General features: G+C 43.4%; 1 protein-coding gene across 3 annotated transcripts in view; it reads right to left on the reverse strand.

Annotated features, from left to right (window-relative positions):
- ANKS1A (ankyrin repeat and sterile alpha motif domain containing 1A) overlaps positions 1 to 24,375 on the reverse strand; it is an 836,994-nt gene that overhangs the window by 60,165 nt on the left and 752,454 nt on the right. For 2 of the 3 annotated variants that reach the window (XM_056557674.1, XM_056557675.1), the window contains exon 26: positions 17,959 to 18,055. The exons of the other annotated variant lie outside the window; for it this stretch is intronic. In XM_056557674.1, coding sequence (XP_056413649.1) covers positions 17,981 to 18,055 — 75 coding nt within the window. In that variant the 3' untranslated portion in view covers positions 17,959 to 17,980. The remainder of the gene's footprint in view (positions 1 to 17,958; positions 18,056 to 24,375) is intronic. 3 annotated transcript variants of the gene reach the window in all.

Genomic DNA, 24,375 nt, shown 5'->3' on the forward strand with positions numbered 1-24,375 from the left:
ATTATATAGTGTGTGTGTGTGTGTGTGTGTTGTGGGTATCTATTATATAGTGTGTGTGTGTTGGGGGGGATTTATTATATAGTGTGTGTGTGTTGGGGGTATTTATATATAGTGTGTGTGTGTGTGTTGGGGGGGGGGTTATTATATAGTGTGTGTGTGTGTTGGGGGGGGATTTATTATATAGTGTGGGTGTGTGTGTGTGTGTTGGGGGGATTTATTATATAGCGTGTGTGTGTGTGTGTGTTGGGGGGGATTTATTATATAGTGTGTGTGTGTTGGGGTGGATTTATTATATAGTGTGTGTTGGGGGGGATTTATTATATAGTGTGTGTGTGTGTGTTGGGGGGGATTTATTATATAGTGTGTGTGTGTGTGTGTGTTGGGGGGATTTATTATATAGAGTGTGTGTGTTGGGGGGGATTTATTATATAGTGTGTGTGTGTGTGTGTGTTGGGGGGGATTTATTATATAGTGTGTGTGTGTGTGTTGGGGGGGATTTATTATATAGTGTGTGTGTTGGGGGGGATTTATTATATAGTGTGTGTGTGTGTGTGTGTGTTGTGGGTATCTATTATATAGTGTGTGTGTGTTGGGGGGGATTTATTATATAGTGTGTGTGTGTGTGTGTGTGTTGGGGGTATTTATATATAGTGTGTGTGTGTGTGTGTTGGGGGGGGGATTTATTATATAGTGTGTGTGTGTGTGTTGGGGGGGATTTATTATATAGTGTGTGTGTGTGTGTGTTGGGGGGATTTATTATATAGCGTGTGTGTGTTGGGGGGGGATTTATTATATAGTGTGTGTGTGTGTGTGTTGGGGGGATTTATTATATAGTGTGTGTGTGTGTGTGTGTGTGTTGGGGGGATTTATTATATAGTGTGTGTGTGTTGGGGGGGATTTATTATATAGTGTGTGTGTGTGTGTGTGTGTGTGTGTGTTGGGGGTATTTATTATATAGTGTGTGTGTGTGTGTGTTGGGGGGGAATTTATTATATAGTGTGTGTGTGTGTGTGTGTTGGGGGGGATTTATTATATAGTGTGTGTGTGTGTGTGTGTGTGTGTGTGTTGGGGGGGATTTATTATATATAGTGTGTGTGTGTGTGTTGGGGGGGATTTATTATATAGTGTGTGTGTGTGTTGGGGGGATTTATTATATAGTGTGTGTGTGTTGGGGGGATTTATTATATAGTGTGTGTGTGTTGGGGGGGATTTATTATATAGTGTGTGTGTGTTGGGGGGGAATTATTATATAGTGTGTGTGTGTGTGTGTGTGTGTGTGTTGGGGGGGATTTATTATATAGTGTGTGTCTGTGTGTGTTGGGGGGGATTTATTATATAGAGTGTGTGTGTGTTGGGGGGGGATTTATTATATAGTGTGTGTGTGTTGGGGGGGGATTTATTATATAGTGTGTGTGTGTGTGTTGGGGGTATCTATTATATAGTGTGTGTGTGTTGGGGGGGATTTATTATATAGTGTGTGTTGGGGGGGATTTATTATATAGTGTGTGTGTGTGTTGGGGGGGATTTATTATATAGTGTGTGTGTGTGTGTGTTGTGGGTATCTATTATATAGTGTGTGTGTGTGTGTTGGGGGGGATTTATTATATAGTGTGTGTGTGTGTGTGTTGGGGTATTTATATATAGTGTGTGTGTGTGTTGGGGGGGGGTTTATTATATAGTGTGTGTGTGTGTTGGGGGGGGGATTTATTATATAGTGTGTGTGTGTGTGTGTGTGTTGGGGGGATTTATTATATAGCGTGTGTGTGTGTGTGTGTGTGTGTGTGTTGGGGGGGATTTATTATATAGTGTGTGTGTGTGTGTTGGGGGGATTTATTATATAGTGTGTGTGTGTGTTGGGGGTATTTATTATATAGTGTGTGTGTGTTGGGGGTATTTATTATATAGTGTGTGTGTGTGTGTGTGTGTGTGTTGGGGGGGATTTATTTTATAGTACGTGTGTGTGTGTTGGGGGGGGATTTATTATATAGTGTGTGTGTGTTTATGTGTGTGTGTTGGGGGGGATTTATTATATAGTGTGTGTGTGTTGGGGGGGATTTATTATATAGTGTGTGTGTGTGTGTGTGTGTGTGTGTGTGTGTTGGGGGTATTTATTATATAGTGTGTGTGTGTGTGGGGGGGAGGCAATTTATTATATAGTGTGGGGGTGGGGGGATATATTATATAATGTGAGGGGGGGATTTATTATATAATGTGAGGGGGGGATTTATTATATAATGTGAGGGGGAATTTATTATATAATGTGAGAAGGGAGGAAATGATGCATGTGAGGGGAGGATAATAATGATTATTATAATCCTCCCCTCACATATATGTAACATCTCCCCCTCACATGTATAATCTGATAATCCCCTCCTCACATTGATAATCCCTTCACATATAATCTGAGTATGATATTATATATGTGAGGGGATAATCAATGTGAGGAGGGGATTATCAGATTATACATGTGAGGGGGAGATGTTACATATATGTGAGGGGAGGATTATAATAATCATTATTATCCTCCCCTCACATGTATAATCTGATAATCCCCTCCCCCGTACGTATCCTGTACTGATGCTGAGTTATATCCTGTATTATACCCCAGAGCTGCACTCACTATTCTGCTGGTGAGGTCACTGTGTACATACATTACATTACTTATCCTGTACTGATCCTGAGTTATATCCTGTAGATCTTTTATTAAAAAATATAAAACATTACAAAAAGAATAAACATCACCATAACAATAATACAAACAACATACACCTGTATAATATATACAAAAATGAGTCCATATTAGTCCAAAAATGTCCAACCAAGTATCTTCTGGTCCAGCCTCATTCTCACCAAACACACCGCTATAATAACAACAACTACTAAACACTCTACAATAATAATAATACTTACAGTAATAATAATAACAATAATAACTAAAAACTGGTCCGGTTACATTTCCCCACCCAAAATAATAAATATGTGTCAAACCACCAAACACCGCAAACAGAAAAACCGAATATACAATGTTTTTTAAATATTTTTTTTATATATATTTTTTATTTTTATTTTTGGCCCTGAGCTGGTCCCGCATCCCATGCCCCCAGTACATGATAACAGACGTCCATGAACCAGTCCAGGATTTATTTATTTTTTAAACAAAAAGTCCCATACAGAATCCCCCCTCCCCCCATCTACCCACCACCCAACCTAACACTAAACCCCAACACAACACAACCCCTAGAAAAAAATACAATATATATACATATATACACATATACATAAATGTACAAACAAAACAAATATATACAAAATAATACAAACCAAACAACAAACATCAATAAGGCTTTTCAATCACACAAACCCCTAAAGCTCAAGTTCAGTGCCTGCAAGCCCTATATCACCATATATCTACAGCACAAAACAAAAAGACTAATGTGCCAGCATCAGCCCACCACCAGGGGGAGACAACAGGCTAAGGCACTTTAAAGGCAGAGCCCCTCCACAGACAAGAGGCCCTGCCAGCACCCAGCCTCTCGTACTCCAGAGAACGCACCTTCACCAGGTCACCAAGAATGTTCCTAACCACCTCACCCACAGGGAGAATTTTACGCTGCGTCGACACTAAACACCGTGCGTTCCACGTGTAATACCTGACCACTGAGCTGACTAGGAATAAAGTGCACCGGTCTCAGCCTCCAAGGTTTCTGAATGCCCCATAGGCCCATTCCGCATAGGAGAGACTGGCCAGCCGAGGCCAACCAATGGAAGCGCCCACCCTGTTGTAAACCTCTGTGTTAAAGGGACAATGAAGCAGAAAATGCTCCATGCTTTCCAGCATGCCTCCACACTCTTCGCGGGGACATCCCCGGTCATCAGAGCTCCTGCACTTCAGATTGTCCCTCACACACAGTTTCCCATGGAAGCAGCGCCAAGTCGAGTCCCAAAACTTCAAGGGAATCCTGATAGAATTCAAAAGCTCTAAACCCACCTCCAGATCCCGACTTGGGCAGTCCTTGAGTGCCAATGGCCTCTGGAAATGAGAAGACAGGACCCTCTTGTCAAGGAATTTCCTCGACAGAGTCCTAATCTCCCACATCCCCAGACCCCACCGACGAATAACCTTCAGAACCGGGGTAGCATAAGCCGGGAGATGCCCGTGTGGTGTGCGAAGATCCTTCACTTGCCCTCCTGTCTCCCATTCCTGGAAGAAAGGCCGAAACCATCCCCTACAGGAGGATACCCACGGAGGAGCCCTCTCTGACCAGAGGTTTGCTATATTGGTCTTAAGAAAGGTATTCACTAGGAACACCACAGGGTTGACCATATACAACCCTCCTAGTCTCCTCGTACGGTAAGTAACCTCCCTCTTCACTAGGTTCAGTCTATTCCCCCATAACATTTGGAAGAAAACACTGTAGATCCGGGTCCAAAGAGGTTCTGGCAACATGCATACACTGCCCAGATATATCAGCAAAGGGAGCAGGAAAGTTTTCATCAGGTTAACCCTTTCCCGGAGGGTCAAAGACCAACCCTTCCACTGATCTACCTTCTGAGCGGCGATCTTAAGCCTGCTGTCCCAGTTTTGTTTGGGGTAATCCCCTTGACCAAATTCGATGCCGAGGACTTTTGCGGATTCCTGGGGCTCTGGAAGGGCGTCCGGGAGATCAAAATCAGGATCTCCCCCTCCCAGCCAGAGACTCTCACACTTATCCTGATTGATCTTGGACCCGGATGCCTCCGAGTAGCGGTCCACCTCTGACATCACCCATCTGCCCTCCTCTTGTGAGGAGACAAACACGGTGACATCATCAGCGTACGCTACCGCCCTCAGAGCCGAACCCGGCACCGCCAGGTCCATTCTCACCCCCGCCAACGGTCCACAATCAATCCCTCTAAGGAAAGGATCGATTGCAAACACGTACAGCAAAGGGCTCAAAGGACAACCCTGACGGACACCAGACCCAACCTCAAAAGTGCGGCCAATCCAACCATTCACAAGCGGGAAACTCTCTGCCCCTACATACAAGGTCTTAAGCCAATCAACAAACCCCCCTGGCAGGCCATATCTCAGAAGGACAGACCAGAGGTACTCATGGTTAACCCGATCAAACGCTTTTGCCTGATCCAAGGAAAGCAAGTACCCCTTCCAGTGGCCAGCCCTACCCTGCTCCACAGCCTCTCGGACACTGAGCACAGCACTGAATGTACTGCGGCCCGGAACAGAGCAATGCTGAGCCCCCGAAAGGAGCCGGGGGGCAAACTCCACCAGCCGGTTAAACAGCACTTTTGCCAGAATCTTTCTGTCCGCATTGAGAAGTGCTATGGGACGCCAATTCTCAATGTGGGACGGGTCTTTACCCTTTGACAGGATGATCAGCGCTGACCTCCTCATTGACTTTGGCAGAGTGCCCGAGGATAGACACTCATTAAAAACCGCGGTCAAGAGGGGAACCAAAGTGTCCTTAAAGGTCTTATAGAACTCAGATGTTAAGCCATCCGGACCGGGTGACTTCTTGAGGGCAAGCCCATCAATAGCCATCCTGACTTCCTCTTCCCGCATCATCTCTGTCAAAACGTCAAGAGAGGGGTCTACTCCTGGTTCAGGGACGGTTTCAGCCAAGAAAGCTGATACCTTATCTCGATCTAGATCCTTCCTTCCCAAGAGGTGCGAGTAGAAGGATCTGACGACCTCCAGGATCCCTGATCTGGACCTTTTCAAGGATCCCGTACTATCAATCAGTCCTGAGACTACTTTACTATTCACTGACATCTTGCAGTTTCTGTAAGGGTCGGGCGAGCGGTACTTCCCGTAATCCCTCTCAAAAACCAAAGATGCGTGCCTATCGTACTGGCACTTCATCAGCAAGGACTTCACTCTGGAGATATCCTCTCGGCTACCTCCAGTCGAGACAAGGTTCTCAAGTTTCTTCCTCAGGCCCTGGTAAAAGCGGTACCTGTTTAGGCTTCTGAGGCCCGAGAGCTGGCGGAAGAATCTCGCAACCCTTTCCTTGAAGATCTCCCACCACTCTGACTTACTGCTACAAAGGCCCAGCAATGGTACCTGGCTCTGAAGAAAATCCTCAAAGGACTGTCTTATCTCCGCTTCTTCCAAGAGGGACGAATTCAGCTTCCAATAGCCTCTGCCCATCCGGGGGGTCTCTGTGACATTCAGAGAAAACAAAATTAAACAGTGATCGGAGAACTCCACCTCAACAACAGACACTGCTGAAGAGACGGCTTCCTCCTTTAAATAAAACCTGTCTATCCTAGACCTACAACTACCCCTATGATAGGTGAATCCCGCGTGGCCTGGGGTGTGCCGGATGTGGACATCAACCAGGCGAGCCTCACTCGCTATGCTATTAAGGGCGACGCTATCATAAGTCAGCTTGTCTCTGGCACCTCCCCTGTCTTGGGGCCTCGTGACAGCATTAAAGTCCCCTCCAAAGACCACCTGCCGACTTGTAAAAAGATAGGGCTTGATCCTCATAAAGAGACACTTCCGGTCCCATTTCTTGTCCCCTCATGAGGACATCTAAGATCAGGCACCTCCCCATTTCTAACTCGATAACCCGTCGGCATTCTACCGCTGCGGTAAAAAGGACCGCCACTCCGCTATACGGCTCGGCCCCAAGAGACCAGTAGGAGGGCCCATTCCTCCACTCTCTTTTAGCCTTGTAGATAGATGACATGTCTGTTAGCCTGGTCTCCTGCAAAAATAAAATATCAGCATTAATATGGGCAAAAAAATCATAGGCAGCAAATCGAGCCGTATCTGACTTAATGCTGGCGACATTAATGGACGCCAGCGTCAACGGAGAGGGTGCCGCCATCAAGGGTGATTGAGTTAAACAGCTTTCTTTTTCCCACTCCCCTTCTCACCCTCCACATCAGAAGAACTCTTCACCCTCTTTAGAGAAATAGAAGTGTCCATCTCACCAGACGTCGTTTTACTTTCCTCGTCTCCGGATTCCAGGCCAGTCCCTTCCCCCGAGGACATAACCTCCCCAGGGGAAGAGGACTCGGCGCCCCCTGGAAGCCCCTCTGCCACCTCCCCCTCATCCTCCCCCTCCGAAAAAGAGGAGGAGACGTCCCTGAGGGGTCGGAATCGATTGGAAAGGCCAACCAGAGGGGAGTCAGTTTTGCCTTCCTGTGGCACCTGGACCAGGGTGGGAGAAGATCTTAAATCTCCCTTTTTTTTCCTACTTGTACCCCGCTTTCGTGTCTCCTTCTGCCATCCCCCATCATCCTCCTCCACGCTATCTGAGGAGATGGCACCTTCCTCATTCTGGATCCTCCTGACCTCCTCATTCAGCTCGCCATCCCTCAGGGTCTCAGCAGCAAGGTTGGCCTCTGGGACAGAATGAGAGGTTGTCCCGGTAACCCGGGCTTTCCCCATCACCCTATCCCTTTGGCGTTTGTCAAGACGTCTTAGTTGGGCTGGTGTCTTTTTCTTGCTATTCCTCACTGACCCCTCAGTTCCTCCACCCCTGCTAGTCCCCTCCCCAGCAGATTCCGGCTCGTGATCTTCACCCGCTGGGGACAAGACTGCATTAGCGAAAGAACGAGGAAAACGACTTAATGGGTGACCTAAGTCACCACACAGGTGACACCTAATCTCTGCACAAGATGCGGCAAGATGGCCTACACCCCCACACAAGGCACATTTCTGCACCGTACAGTTTGCCCTGAAGTGTGTGGGGTCACCACATCTGTGACAGAGCTTCGGCTGACCCCGGTAGAAAATCTGGATACGATCCCTACCGAGAAAGGCAGAGGATGGAATATGGGTAACTGTATTTCCTGAACGTTTAAGTTTTACCAAAAACGTCCAGGCTCCTGACCAGATGCCAAACTCGTCCCTGTTCTTCTGCGGGACCCCCATTACCTCGCCATACCGTCCTAACCAGGTGATGATGTCAACACAAGAGAGTGATTCGTTACGGGTCAAAACGGTCACTCTCTTGATTTCGTTTTGGCGAGACAATGCCTGTATGGCAAAATCTCGCCAGCCGGGCTCATTCTTTACCAATTCATAATTCGACCAGAAAAGCTCAAGCCCCTCTGGCCGAACAAAACTGATATCGAATTCAGGAGTACCGTAGGGATGTATCAAGGCGAAGATATCAACTGCCTTGAAGCCCATCTTTAGCAAGAGCTCAACCACTTTCGTCCTTGAAGGACACATATCTTCGCCCTGCCACCGAAGACGGACTACATTCCTACGGTTACTACCTGCCCCGGCTGTTGGGAGGGACCACACAGTATCGCCCCCTCTTTCCTCTCGGAAGGCAGAGAGACCGTGTCTCTCTATCCAGAAGGACAGATCAACTGCTCTACCCTCTACATTAATCGACCTTTCCCCCTTTTTCAGAGCTTCCAGGAGACGTCGCTGCAATAAACCGTCCCTAGAGTCAGGAGACGAGGAAAGTATTCTACTTCCCCCAGCAGTGACATTGGCATAACTCCTATGATCTGTCACCACTGGGGGGGCAACCGGACCAGACCCTGCACCTACACCACTGCCGATGACAACATCCCCACCACCCCCAATGACAACATTAGCACCAACTCCAATAACATGGTCACCACCTCCCCCAAAAACACCTTCCCCAGTAACATCAATCTCCATCCTCTCCCCAGTCATACATCCCCCAACCCCATTTACCCCATCACTCACACTGGCTGGACCAGCAGATGATCATGGTGATGTTGATACATTTTCAGTCCGTTTTGCCTCGGCATCACGGGGCACTAGAGCTGGGACAACCTCCGCTGGCCCTATAAGGGACCGGGCAGCATGCTTACCCAGTCTAGAGGAGGCCCCAGCCCTGTTCTTATTAGTGCCCTCCGCCTCATCAGCAATTTCTCCAGTCTTATCAGGGCGCCGCTGATCAATGGGATCAGCGGCGCCAATACAAAATAAGATTTGTTCTTTTCTTTTGGGAGCGTCTGCTACATCTGTAGTCACCGCGACTACCTCAGGCACTGAGTCACCCCCCCCCCTCCCACAGGGGAGCGAACTACAGCCCCGGAGTCTGCCTCTATGCCCACTGCTGGGCTGCCCTCACTGTCCGGCCTTGCGGCCAGTGCCTTCTTTACTCCATCCCTGCTACTGCAAACAGGCCTGGAGTTTTGCGCCCTTTTAGTACCTGTACTCTCCCTGCTCCTTTGCACCGAGTCCACCACAGAACACGGGCTGGGCTGGGTAACAGGGCTTGCACAATGAGCTGACCCTGCGGCCGACTCAGGGTTTACAGGGAGGGGGGTGTAGATGTAACTCACCACTTCTTGCTGCTTTGGCTTGGTCTTCTTCTTCTTACCCCCAGGTGCCTCATTTGGGAGCTCATCTCCGAACACCAGGTTCTGAGGACACACTGGGGATTCCAGCATACGTATCTGGGCCATTAGCGCCCCTCCCTGGTAGCTGCTGTCACTGTCCTCCCCTGAGTCGGCAGGTGATACTGCTGGCTGCTGTGCAGGGGGCCCACTGTACGGGGCCTGCTGCTGTTGCGACAGGCCACCAGGTGGATCTGGCTGTTGTTCTCCCTCCATCTCCTCCGCATCATCCACCTGGCTTTCAGGTTGCAGCCCCATCAACCTTCTCTGTTTCTTTTCATCCATTTCTCTGAAACGCTCTTGATTTTTCAGCTTTTCTTTAAATGGTCCACTCATCTCCAGCAATTCCTCCTTTCTTTCCTCCAAAGCATTTATTTCAGCCACCAGACCTTTTATCTGTGCCTGGACTTCAGGCTTCTTCTTCTTTGGGGTAACCTCCAGCCTAGAACGGACATGGCGAAGTTCCTCCTGAAGCCTCCTCACAGCTTTGCTGGCGTCTTCATACTCACGGAGGTGACTTACGACCCGGGTAGTATAGGTGGAAATAGACTCCCGGGTCCTCAGCATTCCCCAGCCTTCCTCACTGAGGTCGGCTTCACCTCCGTGAGTACTCTGCCTTCCTCCAGATGACCATGGCTTTCTGCTGGCAGCACCCAGCTTTCCCAAATTGGGATCCTCGTTTCCAGAAACCTTTCGGCCTCTTGCCTCTGTGGGGGGTGTTGGAGTGACATTGCTGCGACTCCAGGTGGATCGCCTAACCCCCAGATCTTCTGATGTACAGGCCGCTTGCTGGCCTCTCCTGCCTCCCTGCGGTCTACTCCGGGAGGCAGAAGCCTGGGCCTCGCCTCCCTCACTCATCCCTGGAAACCCACTCCCTCCCTGGGGAGGAGAAAGCAGGTCCCAGGTGGAACAGGTGGTAATTCCCTGGAGCTCAGGAGGCACAGCAGACACCACCACACAGCTGAACTGAAGCAGAACCACACCCGCAACTGATTGGCTCCCACTCCAGAGCTGTACTCAGTATTCTGCTGGGGAGGTCACTATGTACATACATTACATTACTTATCCTGTACTGATCCTGAGTTATATCCTGTATTATACTCCAGAGCTGTACTCACTATTCTGCTGGTGAGGTCACTGTGTACATACATTACATTACTGATCCTGTACTGATCCCGAGTGTGTGCGGGATGGGGGACCTGGGGGGGGGGGGGGCAAAAAAAATTGCTTGCCCAGGGTCCAATCAAAATTAAAGACGGCCCTCTCCATTATACATACACTGTACAGCAATCATACCTCCATTATCCATACACTGTACAGCAATCATACATCCATTATACATACACTGTACAGCAATCATACCTCCATTATACATACACTGTACAGCAATCATACCTCCATTATACATACACTGTGTCTGTGACTGTACAGCAATCATACATCCAATCCATTATTAATGGATTGGATGTATGATTGCTGTACAGTCACAGTGTATGTATAATGGAGGTATGATTGCTGTACAGTGTATGTATAATGGAGGTATGATTGCTGTACAGTGTATGTATAATGGAGGTGTGATTGCTGTACAGTGTATGTATAATGGAGGTGTGATTGCTGTACAGTGTATGTATAATGGAGGAGTGATTGCTGTACAGTGTATGTATAATGGAGGTGTGATTGCTGTACAGTGTATGTATAATGGAGGTGTGATTGCTGTACAGTGTATGTATAATGGAGGTGTGATTGCTGTACAGTGTATGTATAATGGAGGTGTGATTGCTGTACAGTGTATGTATAATGGAGGTGTGATTGCTGTACAGTGTATGTATAATGGAGGTGTGATTGCTGTACAGTGTATGTATAATGGAGGTGTGATTGCTGTACAGTGTATGTATAATGGAGGTGTGATTGCTGTACAGTGTATGTATAATGGAGGTGTGATTGCTGTACAGTGTATGTATAATGGAGGTGTGATTGCTGTACAGTGTATGTATAATGGAGGTGTGATTGCTGTACAGTGTATGTATAATGGAGGTGTGATTGCTGTACAGTGTATGTATAATGGAGGTGTGATTGCTGTACAGTGTATGTATAATGGAGGTGTGATTGCTGTACAGTGTATGTATAATGGAGGTGTGATTGCTGTACAGTGTATGTATAATGGAGGTGTGATTGCTGTACAGTGTATGTATAATGGAGGTGTGATTGCTGTACAGTGTATGTATAATGGAGGTATGCTTGCTGTACAGTGTATGTATAATGGAGGTATGATTGCTGTACAGTGTATGTATAATGGATGTATGATTGCTGTACAGTGTATGTATAATGGAGGTATGATTGCTGTACAGTGTATGTATAATGGAGGTGTGATTGCTGTACAGTGTATGTATAATGGAGGTGTGATTGCTGTACAGTGTATGTATAATGGAGGTGTGATTGCTGTACAGTGCATGTATAATGGAGGTATGATTGCTGTACAGTGTATGTATAATGGAGGTGTGATTGCTGTACAGTGTATGTATAATGGAGGTGTGATTGCTGTACAGTGTATGTATAATGGAGGTGTGATTGCTGTACAGTGTATGTATAATGGAGGTATGATTGCTGTACAGTGTATGTATAATGGATGTATGATTGCTGTACAGTGTATGTATAATGGAGGTATGCTTGCTGTACAGTGTATGTATAATGGAGGTATGATTGCTGTACAGTGTATGTATAATGGAGCCTCCAATCCAAAAAAAAGCCTCCAATCCAAAAAAAGTTTTAATAAAGTTTTTCATTTTGTTTGTATTGATATTGTATTGTATTGATAGGTCTGTTTATGTATGTGTGCATGCAAGCAAGAGTGTGTGTGTGTGTGTGTATGGATGGATATATATATATATACATAAACACACACGCGTGCGCGGCGTGAGTTTGTGCTTTAGGGTGCACACCCTAATGCAATAGGCTGCGCACGCCTATGGGTGCGGTATATAAATGGGGTCACTTGTGGGGGTGGGGGTACTGTTCTGCCCTGAAAGCCAAATGGCGCTCCTCTCCTTCTGAGTCCTATCACGCGGCCAAGGAACCATATATGGCCTAAGCGGGGATATTTCTGAACATGGGACAAGCAGCTAAATAAAATATAGGGTGCATTTCTTTCAATATCAGAAGCGATGTACAAAAAATATGCCCCCCCCCCCCCCCCCAAATGATGCATTTGTAAAAAATTTCAAATTTGAATTTTTAACACTGACTTTGTAATAATTCCTGCCAAAAAACTATGGTGTTAAAATACTCACTGTACCCCCCATCGCGGCGATGTGTAGTATTAACACTTTAGAAGCGGCGGTCAAAGCTGACCGCCGCTTCTAAAGTGAAAGTGACCCGGCTGCTCAGTCGGGCTTTTCGGGACCGCCGCGGTGAAATTGCGGCGTCCCGAACAGCTTGCAGGACACCGGGAGGGCCCTTACCTGCCTCTTCGGTGTCCGATCGACGAATGACTGCTCCGTGCCTGAGATCCAGGTAGGAGCAGTCAAGCGCTGATAACACTGATCACAGGCGTGTTAATACACGCCTGTGATCAGGATGAGATATCAGTGTGTGCAGTGTTATAGGTCCCTATGGGACCTATAACACTGCAAAAAAAAAAAGTTAAAAAAAAAGTGTTAATAAAGGTCATTTAACCCCTTCCCTAATAAAAGTTTGAATCACCCCCCTTTTCCCATAAAAAAAAATAAAACAGTGTAAAAAAATAAAATAAATAAACATATGTGGTATCGCTGCGTGCATAAATGTCCGAACTATAAAAATATATCATTAATTAAACCGCACGGTCAATGGCGTACGCGCAAACAAATTCCAAAGTCAAAAAAAGCGCATTTTTGGTCACTTTTTATACCATTAAAAAATTAATAAAAAGTTATCGAAAAGTCAGATCAAAACAAAAACCATACCGATAAAAACTTCAGATCACGGTGCAAAAAATAAGTCCTCATACCGCCCTGTACGTGGAAAAATAAAAAAAGTTATAGGGGTCAGAAATGACATTTTTAAACGTATAAATTTTCCTGCATGTAGTTATGATTTTTTCCAGAAGTGCAACAAAATCAAACCTATATAAGTAGGGTATCATTTTAACCGTATGGACCTACAGAATAATGATAAGGTGTAATTTTTACCGAAATATGCACTGCATAGAAACGGAAGCCCCCAAAAGTTACAAAATGGCGTTTTTTCTTCGATTTTGTCGCACAATGATTTTTTTTTCCGTTTCGCTGTGCATTTTTGGGTAAAATGACTAATGTCACTGCAAAGTAGAATTGGCGACGCAAAAAATAAGCCATAATATGGATTTTTAGGTGGAAAATTGAAAGGGTTATGATTTTTAAAAGGTAAGGAGGAAAAAACGAAAGTGCAAAAACTGAAAAATCCTGAGTTCTTAAGGGGTTAAAGGGGTATTCCATCTTAAATTAACTTATCCCCTATGTACAGGATAGTTGGGGAGTGTAAGATCACTGGGACCTAACTGCTGGGCTGCATGCGATCTCCAGAGTGGCTCCTCAACTTCTTTGTTTTGAATGAAGCGACGGGTTGGCATGTGTGCCACAGCTTCATTCATTGTCTATGAAACCGGCAGAAATAGGTGAGCGCTGAACTAGGCTATTTACTATCAAAATTCATTCTCTAGTAATTCCCTCCACCACAACATTAACTGTGAATACACTGGGTAAAATAAGTATTGAACACATTACCATTTTTTTCTCAAAATATATTTTCAAAGGTGCTATTGACATTAATTTTTCACCAGAAAGTAGTAACAACCTAAGAAATCTATCCTGTATATACATAGAAACCAAAACAAATAAAAGGGATAAAATAAAATAAGGAATAAAAGTACTGAACACATGAATGAATGGTAGGTGCAAAAAAGGCATGAAAAGCCAAGACAACAAATGACATTTATCGGTAATTAAAAAGTAATCCTGCCCCTTGTCAGTGTAAATTAATATCAGCAGATTTAGTTCTAACTTACGGGGCACAAAAAGATCTCATTGCCAATGGAGGAGAGGGGAAGAAATGCAGAGATATAGTGCAGTTAATCTTTTTTGTAATAGGTTGGACAGTTGTCTGAAATAAGAATATTGCTCACCTATGGGTGTTGTGCAGGCAGGCTAAACATTGGCGATCGCATGTATTGTGGCAGTGTGGCTAGGAAAGGGTGTGTTTCCTTGGCTCACCCTGCAGAAGCTCTCACCTGCTTCTTAAGTAATGAGGCAGGAGGGAAGGGAGGTGTGTATATGAGATGGAGACTCAGTCTAAGGGTGGGTTCACACTACGTTTTCTCCCATACGGGAGCGCATACGGCAGGGGGGAGCTAAAACCTTGCACTCCCGTATGCCTTCGTATGCGCTCCCGTGTGTCATTCATTTCAGTGAGCCGGCCGGAGTGAAACGTTCGGTCCGGTCGGCTCATTTTTGCGCCGTATGCGCTTTTACGACCGGACCTCAAACCGTGGTTGACCACAGTTTTAAGTCTGGGAGAAAGGCGCATACGGCGCAAAAATGAGCCGATCGGACCGACCGTTTCACTCCGGCCGGCTCATTGAAATGAATGACACACGGGAGCGCATACGAAGGCATACGGGAGCGCGAGGTTTTAGCTCCCCCCTGCCATATGCGCTCCCGTATGGGAGAAAACGTAGTGTGAACCCAGCCTAATGTGGGCTCTTCCTAGGAGACCGCATGTGGGCTGTAGGGAAGAGACAGAGCCTGCTGAGGAGTACACAGCCCGAGCTATGAGTGGCTCAAAGAGTGACATGAATTGTGAGTACAAGGTTGCAGGGGACATATGTTTAACCGGCTGAGGGAAGCTCAGCGGTTGTTAGTCAGGACAAGCTGATCTGTTTAGTCAGTGACCAGACGGTCTAGGATTTTGTTTTGTTCCTGCTTTTTGTTTATTTCTTTCCCTGCAACCTGTCTAATAAAACTGGCAAGGTGCCAGATTTGCATTATAAGCGTTTGTTTGCTGGTTTATTGAGAAGAAACGCATCCTGTGGCGTGGTCCAGGACGATCCCAGAGCTAATCCCCAAGACGGATCATCACAGTATCAAGTAGCGGGAAGTGGTGTGCAGTATCGGGAGGCAGCCGGCCGTCGGTCCCGCTAGGCAAGCGGTGTGGATACAGGAGAAAACAGCTGGTTCCTTCAGGACCTGAAGGAGAACCTTTGAAACGCGTTGTCCCACTCACCCTGCATGTTTTATGAACTAATAAAGCCTGCTTTTGTTCACAATACTCGGGTGTGCGACTCATAGCCGAAATTGGAATTTTCTGCTGGAGTTCTGCAATAGCCTTGCTAGGTTTTCCCAGAACCAACTGTTTTCTCCTCATTGCCAATGTGTCACACAAGACACATCTTATGATGGGAAAAAGCAAAGAGCTGTTTCAAGACCTTCGCAACCTAATTATTGCAAAACATATCAATGATGTTGGTTACAGAGGCATTTCTAACATAGTTTGTAAGGTTGAAAAAAGACAAGAGTCCATCGAGTTCAAACTAAAACCCTACTGTGTTGATCCAGAGGAAGGCAAAAAAAAAAACATGAGGCTGATGCTAATTGCCCCATGACAGAGGAAAAATTCCTTCCCGACCCCAATAAGGGAAGGGAAGCTTTTTGAATGTTTCAGTGAGCACTATTGGGGCCATAAGATGGAATCAGAAAGATTTATGACAGATGAGTGAAAAGTATAATCAGAAGAGTTGTCCAAGAGCCAAGAACCACCTGTGCAGAGCTTTAAGAAGATCTGGAATTTGAAGGTACTGTTGTCACAAAGAAACAGTAAGTATTGCACTCTGCTACCATGGTCAGTGTGCACGCTCACCATGCAAGACTGAACTGCTAAAATTAAAGCATACTGTAGCTTGTTTATACTTTGCTACACAACATTTGGAAAAGCCAGAGAAATACTAGGACATTATAGTGTGGTCTGATGAGGGCAAAATTTAATTGATTGGAAGCCATAACACACCATGTTTGGAGGAGAAATGGCACTGCATATCACCCTAAAAACACAGCCCCAAAAGTGAAGTTTGAACATCATGGTGTGGTGCTGCTTTTCAGTAAATAGCAAACTTTACATAATTTAAGAATGAATGAATGGGCAAATTTACAGAGAGACATTGACAAAAAATCTACTGCCATCTACCAAGGTGATGAAGAGTCAACAATGGTGGACATTTCAGCAAGGCAATGATCTCAAACACACAGCCAATGAAGCTCTCAAATTGTTGTAAATAAAGAAAATAAAGCTGCTAGAATGGCCTAGCCAATCACCTGACTTAAATCCCATTGAAAAGTTATAAAAAGATCATGATTCATAGAAGAGACCCACGGAATCATTATGAAGGTGTCTTGAAGCGGTCATTACCAATAATGCTTTTGTACAAAGTATTAAATACATTTCAGTAAGCATGTTCAATACGTTTCCCCTGTGTCATAACACATACCTTAATTTCTGAACTTATTTGTTTTGATTTCTCTTTATGTATGGGTTACTTATGTATGGGCTTTTTACCAACATCTGGTAACAATTTCATGTCAATACAACCTTTAGAAATATATTTAGCGAGAAAAATGGTGATGTGTTCAATACCTATTTTATCTATTTTTGTCAAATTTTTGGTACATGTGGGTTTGAAAACAAGTATTTCATTTCTGAGGGAGGCTGTTTAACATTTTATAATAATCATTTATTTAAATGGGTACTCCAGGGAGCTAAACCCATAGACCATCCTTTTCCTCTAACCAACCTATGTATTTGCCTAAATATCATTCACTAGCTATATAGAGCAGTTTCCTTCTTTCAGCTATCACTTACATGCAGGGAGTGAGAGAAAGATTTCATTCTCAGATCCTCCTAGTCTGGGTGTAAACTCCTCACTGAGACTAGCCCCATCATCCTGCAGGACAAACACCACATGATTTCTGGCTTCACAGCCACAACTCCCCTCCCCCTCTCTTCTCTGTGTGAGGATCTTGCCATCTCCTCAGCACATAACACTGCTCTTTTCACTGACTGCTGCCATTCAGAGTATATCATGATTTATTGCTTGGGGGAGGGGGGGGGGACAGTTTGAAAGAAAAGACATCTACAGTGTGTTGTCAATCACTGTGTCTTTACAGCAACACAGCATGCACAAAGAAAGCAAAAAAAATTGGCTGGCAGCCATTACACAGAGCTGCACTGACTGCTGGGGGTTGTAGTCTGTGCTGCAAGCAAGAAAAAAAGAATATTTAGGAGACAACAGGGGCCATATGAGCTGGCAAAATCACATGGATAACTACAAGGGACACAATACATGTATTATGATGGCTTTGGGACATTTTATTTTTCTTAACTTCCCCAGGGCATTCCTTTAACTTTTTATTTACTATTTATTATTTTACTATGGTTCACTGTAACAGCGGTAAGGGGAAGATGCAAAGACATAGAAAAGGTAACTTTTCAATAGATTTCTATATATCGGTCTACACATACATTTTACACAAGAGTGTCTATATGTATATCTCTATCTCTCACATACACACACATTTATTAGTCTTTTTCCTTCAAATTCATAATAAAAATACTTACGTTGTAACATCTTGGCTCAGTACTATGGTTTAGGATCCACTGTCCATGATACACTTCCATGAGAGACTACTGGCTGTTCACATTGTGAAGACTCTATCTGATATTGGAAATACATGCAAGTTATACTTTGCATCAGAATTTTTTTTACCAACTTTACTTTGCAAAATATCAAAACAAAATGTATACCTGCACATCATACTAAACTTTCCCCAATTGCAGGAACATGTCAAAAGCTTTGGTTGGTCAGGCTCTAGGTTTTCTGACCCCTGAGGCTAAGTTTCTACTTGTTTTTTGGGGGGAAAAACGCCAATTCTGCTGCATGGTGTTTTTTCGGCCAAAAACGCTCAGGCCAGATGTTCGCTGTAAATCAATGAGAAATCGCAAAATTCTTTTTCCACTTGGCGATTTTCAGTTTGGCATTTTTTTTAAATCCTTTTGGCGTTTTTTCACTCTTTTTTTTAGCTCCTTGGCAGTTTTGCGAAGTCGCAGCATGTTGAGCCAATGGCGTTATTCTCTCTGAAATCGTGGCGTTTTTCTCCCATAGAAGTCTATGGGACTGAAAAAATGCCAAGAGAAACGACATGTAAGTTTTTACTTTGGCGTTTTTGCAGGTGGTTTTTATTCTTTTTTGGACTTTAGCAATCCAAAAAAGTGATGGAGATACCTTTTTTTAATAAAGTTTCGTAAAGATTGCATTAAAAAAAAAAAAAAAAAAAAAGATACAGTAGTGAAGGAAAAATTGTATCTAACGAAATTTATATTTTTTATAACATTTTTATTAATATTTAAAACAGGGATCAATTTATGTGTTCGGGCAGGGCACTAAAAATGTAGCTGACAATAACAAAACTGTAGTGTGTGTGTTTTTCACTTTTTTTCTGTATATTTTTTAAAATTTTTTAGGTAGTACTACTACTCCCAGCATGGAACACACTGTTCCATGATGGGAGTAGTAGTACCCGTACTAATTGACAGATCGCTCCGGGTCTGTTGTGATCCTTCTGTATCATTTATAGATGCGGCCGGCCTCTCTTCAATGGTCCCCTACACTGCCATATATATACATCTTTTCATACTTCCCGCAGAGAGCCATGATTGGCAATAGTTCCAGCCAATCACAACTCTCTGTGGGAAATATGAATAGGTGTATATATCGGTGCACGGGACCATAGAAGAGCCGCCGTCCGCATCTATACATTATACAGGAGGATCACAGTGGGTGTCAGCATCTCTGTAATAGATAGGACAATCACATCGGGTGTCAGGAGTGATACCCGCTGTGATGGTTCCTTAACTGCAGGTACTACTGCTCCCAACATGGAGCACACTCTGCTCCATGCTGGGAGCTGTAGTACCTGCATTAATATATCGCAACAGGTGTCAGAAGTTACACTCCCTGTGATCTGTCTATTAATGCATGTACTAAAGCTCCCAGCATGGAGCAGAGTGTGCTCCATGTAGGGAGTAGTAGTACCTGCAGTTAAGAACAGATCACAGTGGGTATCACTCCTGACACCCTATGTGATCGTCCTATCTATTGCAGAGATGCGGAGCAGCTCTATACAGCGCTTGCATCTCTGCACTATACTCCGGCGGCCAGTAATGTGAGTAGAACATCACTCATTCATATTTCCCGCTGAGAGCAGTGATAGGCTGCAACCATCCGGCCAATCACCACCGCGGAAAATATGAATGAACGATTCAAATCACTGGCCGGCGTATAGTGCAGAGATGCGAGCACTGTATAGAGCCACTCTACATCTCTGCAACATTATGGACGATTGCATCAGGTGTCACGACTGACACCTGGGGCGATATGTCTATTAGTACTGCTGGGAGTAGTACTACCTAAAAATATAAAAAATAGAGAAAAAAAAGGGAAACACACACTTCATTAAAATTTCGTTATAAAAAATATAAATTTCGTTAAATACATTTTTTTTCCATCACTACTGCATCTTTTTATTTATTTTTTTGGTACCCAACAAATTTTGGGTACCAAAAAAGCACCAAAAGGGGCCAAAAGTGCAATTTCCACTCAAATGCATAAAACTCAAGAGAAAAACGCCAAACACAGGAAAATGCTTTTGCGTTTTTCTGGCAGCACTGCCCTAATTATCTAAAGAGTTAGCCAGATGTGTAGTAGAGCGATTCACTACTGTTGACTGCAATTTTCATCCAGTTGCAGCTCTATTATAAGTCTATAGGGCTGTCTACTGCAAATGAATAAAGATTTTAGCCAGGGAGTGAAATAAGCTCCTGCATGCTTCATGTGACTATATCTACAGGTTAATGTGTGTCTGAACACATGGACCTGACTGATCAACATTTTTAACATGCCCCTGTGACATGTCAGAAGTTTTGTACAATGACAGGGGCACTTTAAAGGGGTATTCCAATGGAAAACTTTTTTTCTTTTCTAAATCAACTGGTGCCAGAAAGTTAAACAGATTTGTAAATTACTTCTATTAAAAAAGAATCTTAATTCTTCCAGTACTTATTAGCGTCTGTATACTACAGAGGAAATTCTATTCTTTTTTTATTTATTTTCTGTCACGAACACAGTGCTCTCTACTGACACCTCTGTCCATGTCAGGAACTGTCATACCAAACATATGCTGCTCTGGACAGTTCCTAAAATATACAGCAGAGAGCACTGTGTTCATGACAGAAAAGAAATCCAAAAAGAAAAGAATTTCTTCTGTAGTATATTTTTTTTATAAAAGTAATTTACAAATCTGTTTAACTTTCTGGCACCAGTTGATTTAAAAAAAAAAAATAAAAAAAAAGTTTTCCACCGGAGTACCATTTTAAGGTTTACTTTACCAAACTTCTTATATTTAAAGACTCCACCTAACTAAAAGGACATCTACATCATTATAATGTGGCCACATGGAAGAGAGAGTCTATGGATTTTTCATTCAGATTTGTGTTAAAAAAATCAACACTGTTCGTTGATTTGTTACAGGTATATAAAGATATGTGTGGATGAATGCTCAGAAGGCTGTGTCTGAACAAGTTAAAAATGTAAAAAAAAAAGTATACATATTCATCAGATAACAGCGTAAAAAATGAGCCCTCATACAGATGCATATACAGAAAAAATATTTTTAAGTACAATAATACAAAAACATGTAAACATGGGTATAATTTCATTCCTATTGACCCAAAGAATAAAAGAATAAAAGTTTTACAGTAAAGTGCACTGCATAAAAATGAAACCCTCCCAAAAGTTGCGTCACACAATTTATGGTAAAATGAAAGGTAAAAAAAAAAAAGCTATCTTATGGTCTGTGGATTAAAAATAAAAAAGGAGTTATGGCTCTTAACCAGCATGGAGGAATGAATGAACACGTAAAAAATAGAAATTGGCTGTGTCCTCAAGGCCAAAATAGGTTGTGCCTTAGGGTTAAAAAAATAAATAAAATAAAAAAAAGGCATCTATAAATGGGAATGTGTGCCCTTTTAATCATGTTTACTTAAAAGTGTATAAAATGTATCTTTTATTCAAAGCTTTTACAAATTTATACTGTTTTCCTATAATGGCCAGCAGTGAGAGCTACACTAAAACAGTTATATGTAACCACCTGTAAAACTGTTGCTGAGTATAGGGGCATAACCTCTGTCTGTCTATGCGGTCACCTTTTTGCAGTATAAAAAAATAAGGAGAGGTCGTCTTAAGTTTGCCATTGAGCAGCCCCTTTTGCTGTTATTTGCCTAGTGGTATATTACAGATGGCTTGTTCTTACCAGCTCAGAGCGGAAACTTGGAACTTTCATTTCTTTGTGGCATAATAGCCTATGTCCTTTTTTACAGCTACAAACTAGGAATGATTAATGAATGTGAGATTCTGGAATATGTAGAAGGGCATAAGAAGACTTCTTTACATATTTGGTACTACAGCTGCAGTGTATCCAATGCTACTGCTACCAGCAGTGGCAGTTCGAGCACCTTTCAGTCACTCCCTGTTTTTCAAAAATGAAAGAAGCGATCAGATTGGTTGCTATGGGAAACTCAGCAACTTTTCCTCTGGACAGGTTTTGATAAATCTCCATGTCTGTGTCTTAAACATGCAAAGAAACTGGGACCAAATTGGTCAGACTGACTCTCAAATCTGTTAGTTCCTTTATGTTATCTTTCAAAACGGGAGCTCTAGGTATCTACAGTGCCTCGCATAAGTATTCACCCTGGGACTTTTTGCCCATTTTGCTACTGCTACAAATTGGAATTCAAGTAGACTGACTTGTACCATTTGACCAACACAGCATGCAAAGTACTTTTAAGTGCACAATACTACTTTTGTGATACAAACAATGAGTACCAAAAAGGTGACATCGGTTAGATGCGTAAGTCTGCACCCTCTGATGAGTTAATACTTGGTATAGCCACTTTTCTCTGCAATTACAGCTACAAGTCTTTTGGTATGTTTCTTCCAGATTTCCATCTAGAGATGGAAATATTTGACTGTTCTTCTTAGCAGAAATGCTGGAGCTCAGTCATATTTGATGGAGACTATCTGTGAATTGGTAATTTTCTAGTATTGCATAGGTTTTCAAATGGATTCAGGTCTGGGCTTTGACTGGCCATTTTAGGACATTAACGTGCTTTGATTCATTCCATTGTAGCTTTGGCTATATGTTTATGGTCACTGTCATGGTGAAAGATGAACCTCTGTCTCAGTCTCTAGTCTTTTGCAAACAGCAATATATTTTCTTCAAGGTTTTCCCTGTTTTCGCTCCATCCATCTTTGCAACAAATCTGACCAGTTTCCCCCTACCTGCTGAAGAGAACAAGCATGATGCAACCACCACCTTCTTTCACTGTGGGGATGGTATGGGGTTTGGGTTCATGGGGAATTAGGCTGACTTTGCTGTCGGACACAGGTTCTACTGTAGGGACAAACTGCCCTTCATGTGGAGGGTGCAGCTGTGGAGGAGTGTTTAAACTAGGGACTGGGGGAGGGAAACTACAACATAGAGGGGAAAGATAGTGTAGATAGAGAACTGGGGATAGGTAATAAAAATGGGGGTGGAGCGGAGGGAGGGGTTAGATCAATCATAAGTGATCAGAGGAAAGAAAATAGGAAAGAAAACATTAAGTGCATGTATACGAATGCCAGAAGCCTCAATAATAAGATGGAGGAGCAGGAACTATAAATGTTGAAGGAAAGCTATGACATAGTGGGAATAAGTTACACATGGCTCGATGAGAGCTATGACTGGGTGATTAATGTACAGGGGTACAGTCTCTTCCGAAATGACCGTACAATTAAGAAAGGGGAAGGGATTTGCATATATGTAAAATCTGGTCTTAGGCCCTTCTGCATGAGGACATTGGTGAGGAAAATGATCATGTGGAGTCTCTGTGGTTGGAAATAAGGGAAGGTGGTAAGAACAAGAAATTACTGATAGGGGTTTGTTTTAAGACACCGAGTATAACAGAAAAAACAGAAAACCTACTTATAGGACAAATAGATGGGGCAGCAAAGAAGCGGGAAGTCCTTATTATGGGGCACTTTAACTATCCTGACATCGACTGTGAAGCTGAAACCTGTAGGTGCAGCAGGGGAAACAGATTTTTGGCAATTATAAAAGACAATTACATATCCCAAATAGTGCTGGACTCAACCAGAGAGGAGGTTGCTTCTGGAACTTGTACTAACCAATAGACCAGACATAGTATTCGAGGTGGGGGGGGGGGGGGGGGGGTTGGTCATCTTGGTAATAGTGACCCCAACATAAGTTTTCTTTATCCTATCAGAGGATGTCTAATAGTGAGGTTCCAAAAACATTAATCTTCAGGAAGGCCAATTTTCAACAACTAAGAAAGATTACAAACATTAATGAATTATAGGGAGAGAAATAAAATTTGTAAAAAAAAGAAATAATAACTACCAAAAATTGCAGCAGGGAGAAGAGTTGCTGAAGAAAGTAAAAAGAACCCCAAAATATTCTTCATTTACATAAATAATAAGAAATTTAAAACTGAAAATGTTGGCCCCTTAAGAAATAATATGGGGGTAATGGTGGAGGAGGATGAGGAAAAGGCCAATCTACTAAGTGACGACTTCTCTACTGTATTTACAAAGGAAAATCCAATGTCAGATAACAGGGGAGGGAACAAAGTAAATTCTCCTGCAAATCTCACCTTTTTAAACCAAGAAAAGTGCTACACAGACCCTTATTTCTTTTATTTATAGATTCTATAACAACAGGGATTGTTCCACAGGACTGGTGCTTACCAAATGTGGTACCAATATTCAAAAAAGGGTCAAAAAGGGATTCGGGGAACTAAAGGCCTTTAACCCCTTAAGGACTCAGGGTTTTTCCGTTTTTGCACTTTCGTTTTTTCCTCCTTACCTTTTAAAAATCATAACCCTTTCAATTTTCCACCTAAAAATCCATATTATGGCTTATT

The sequence above is a fragment of the Hyla sarda genome, chromosome 2 (assembly GCF_029499605.1).
Source record: "Hyla sarda isolate aHylSar1 chromosome 2, aHylSar1.hap1, whole genome shotgun sequence".
NCBI lineage: Eukaryota > Metazoa > Chordata > Amphibia > Anura > Hylidae > Hyla > Hyla sarda.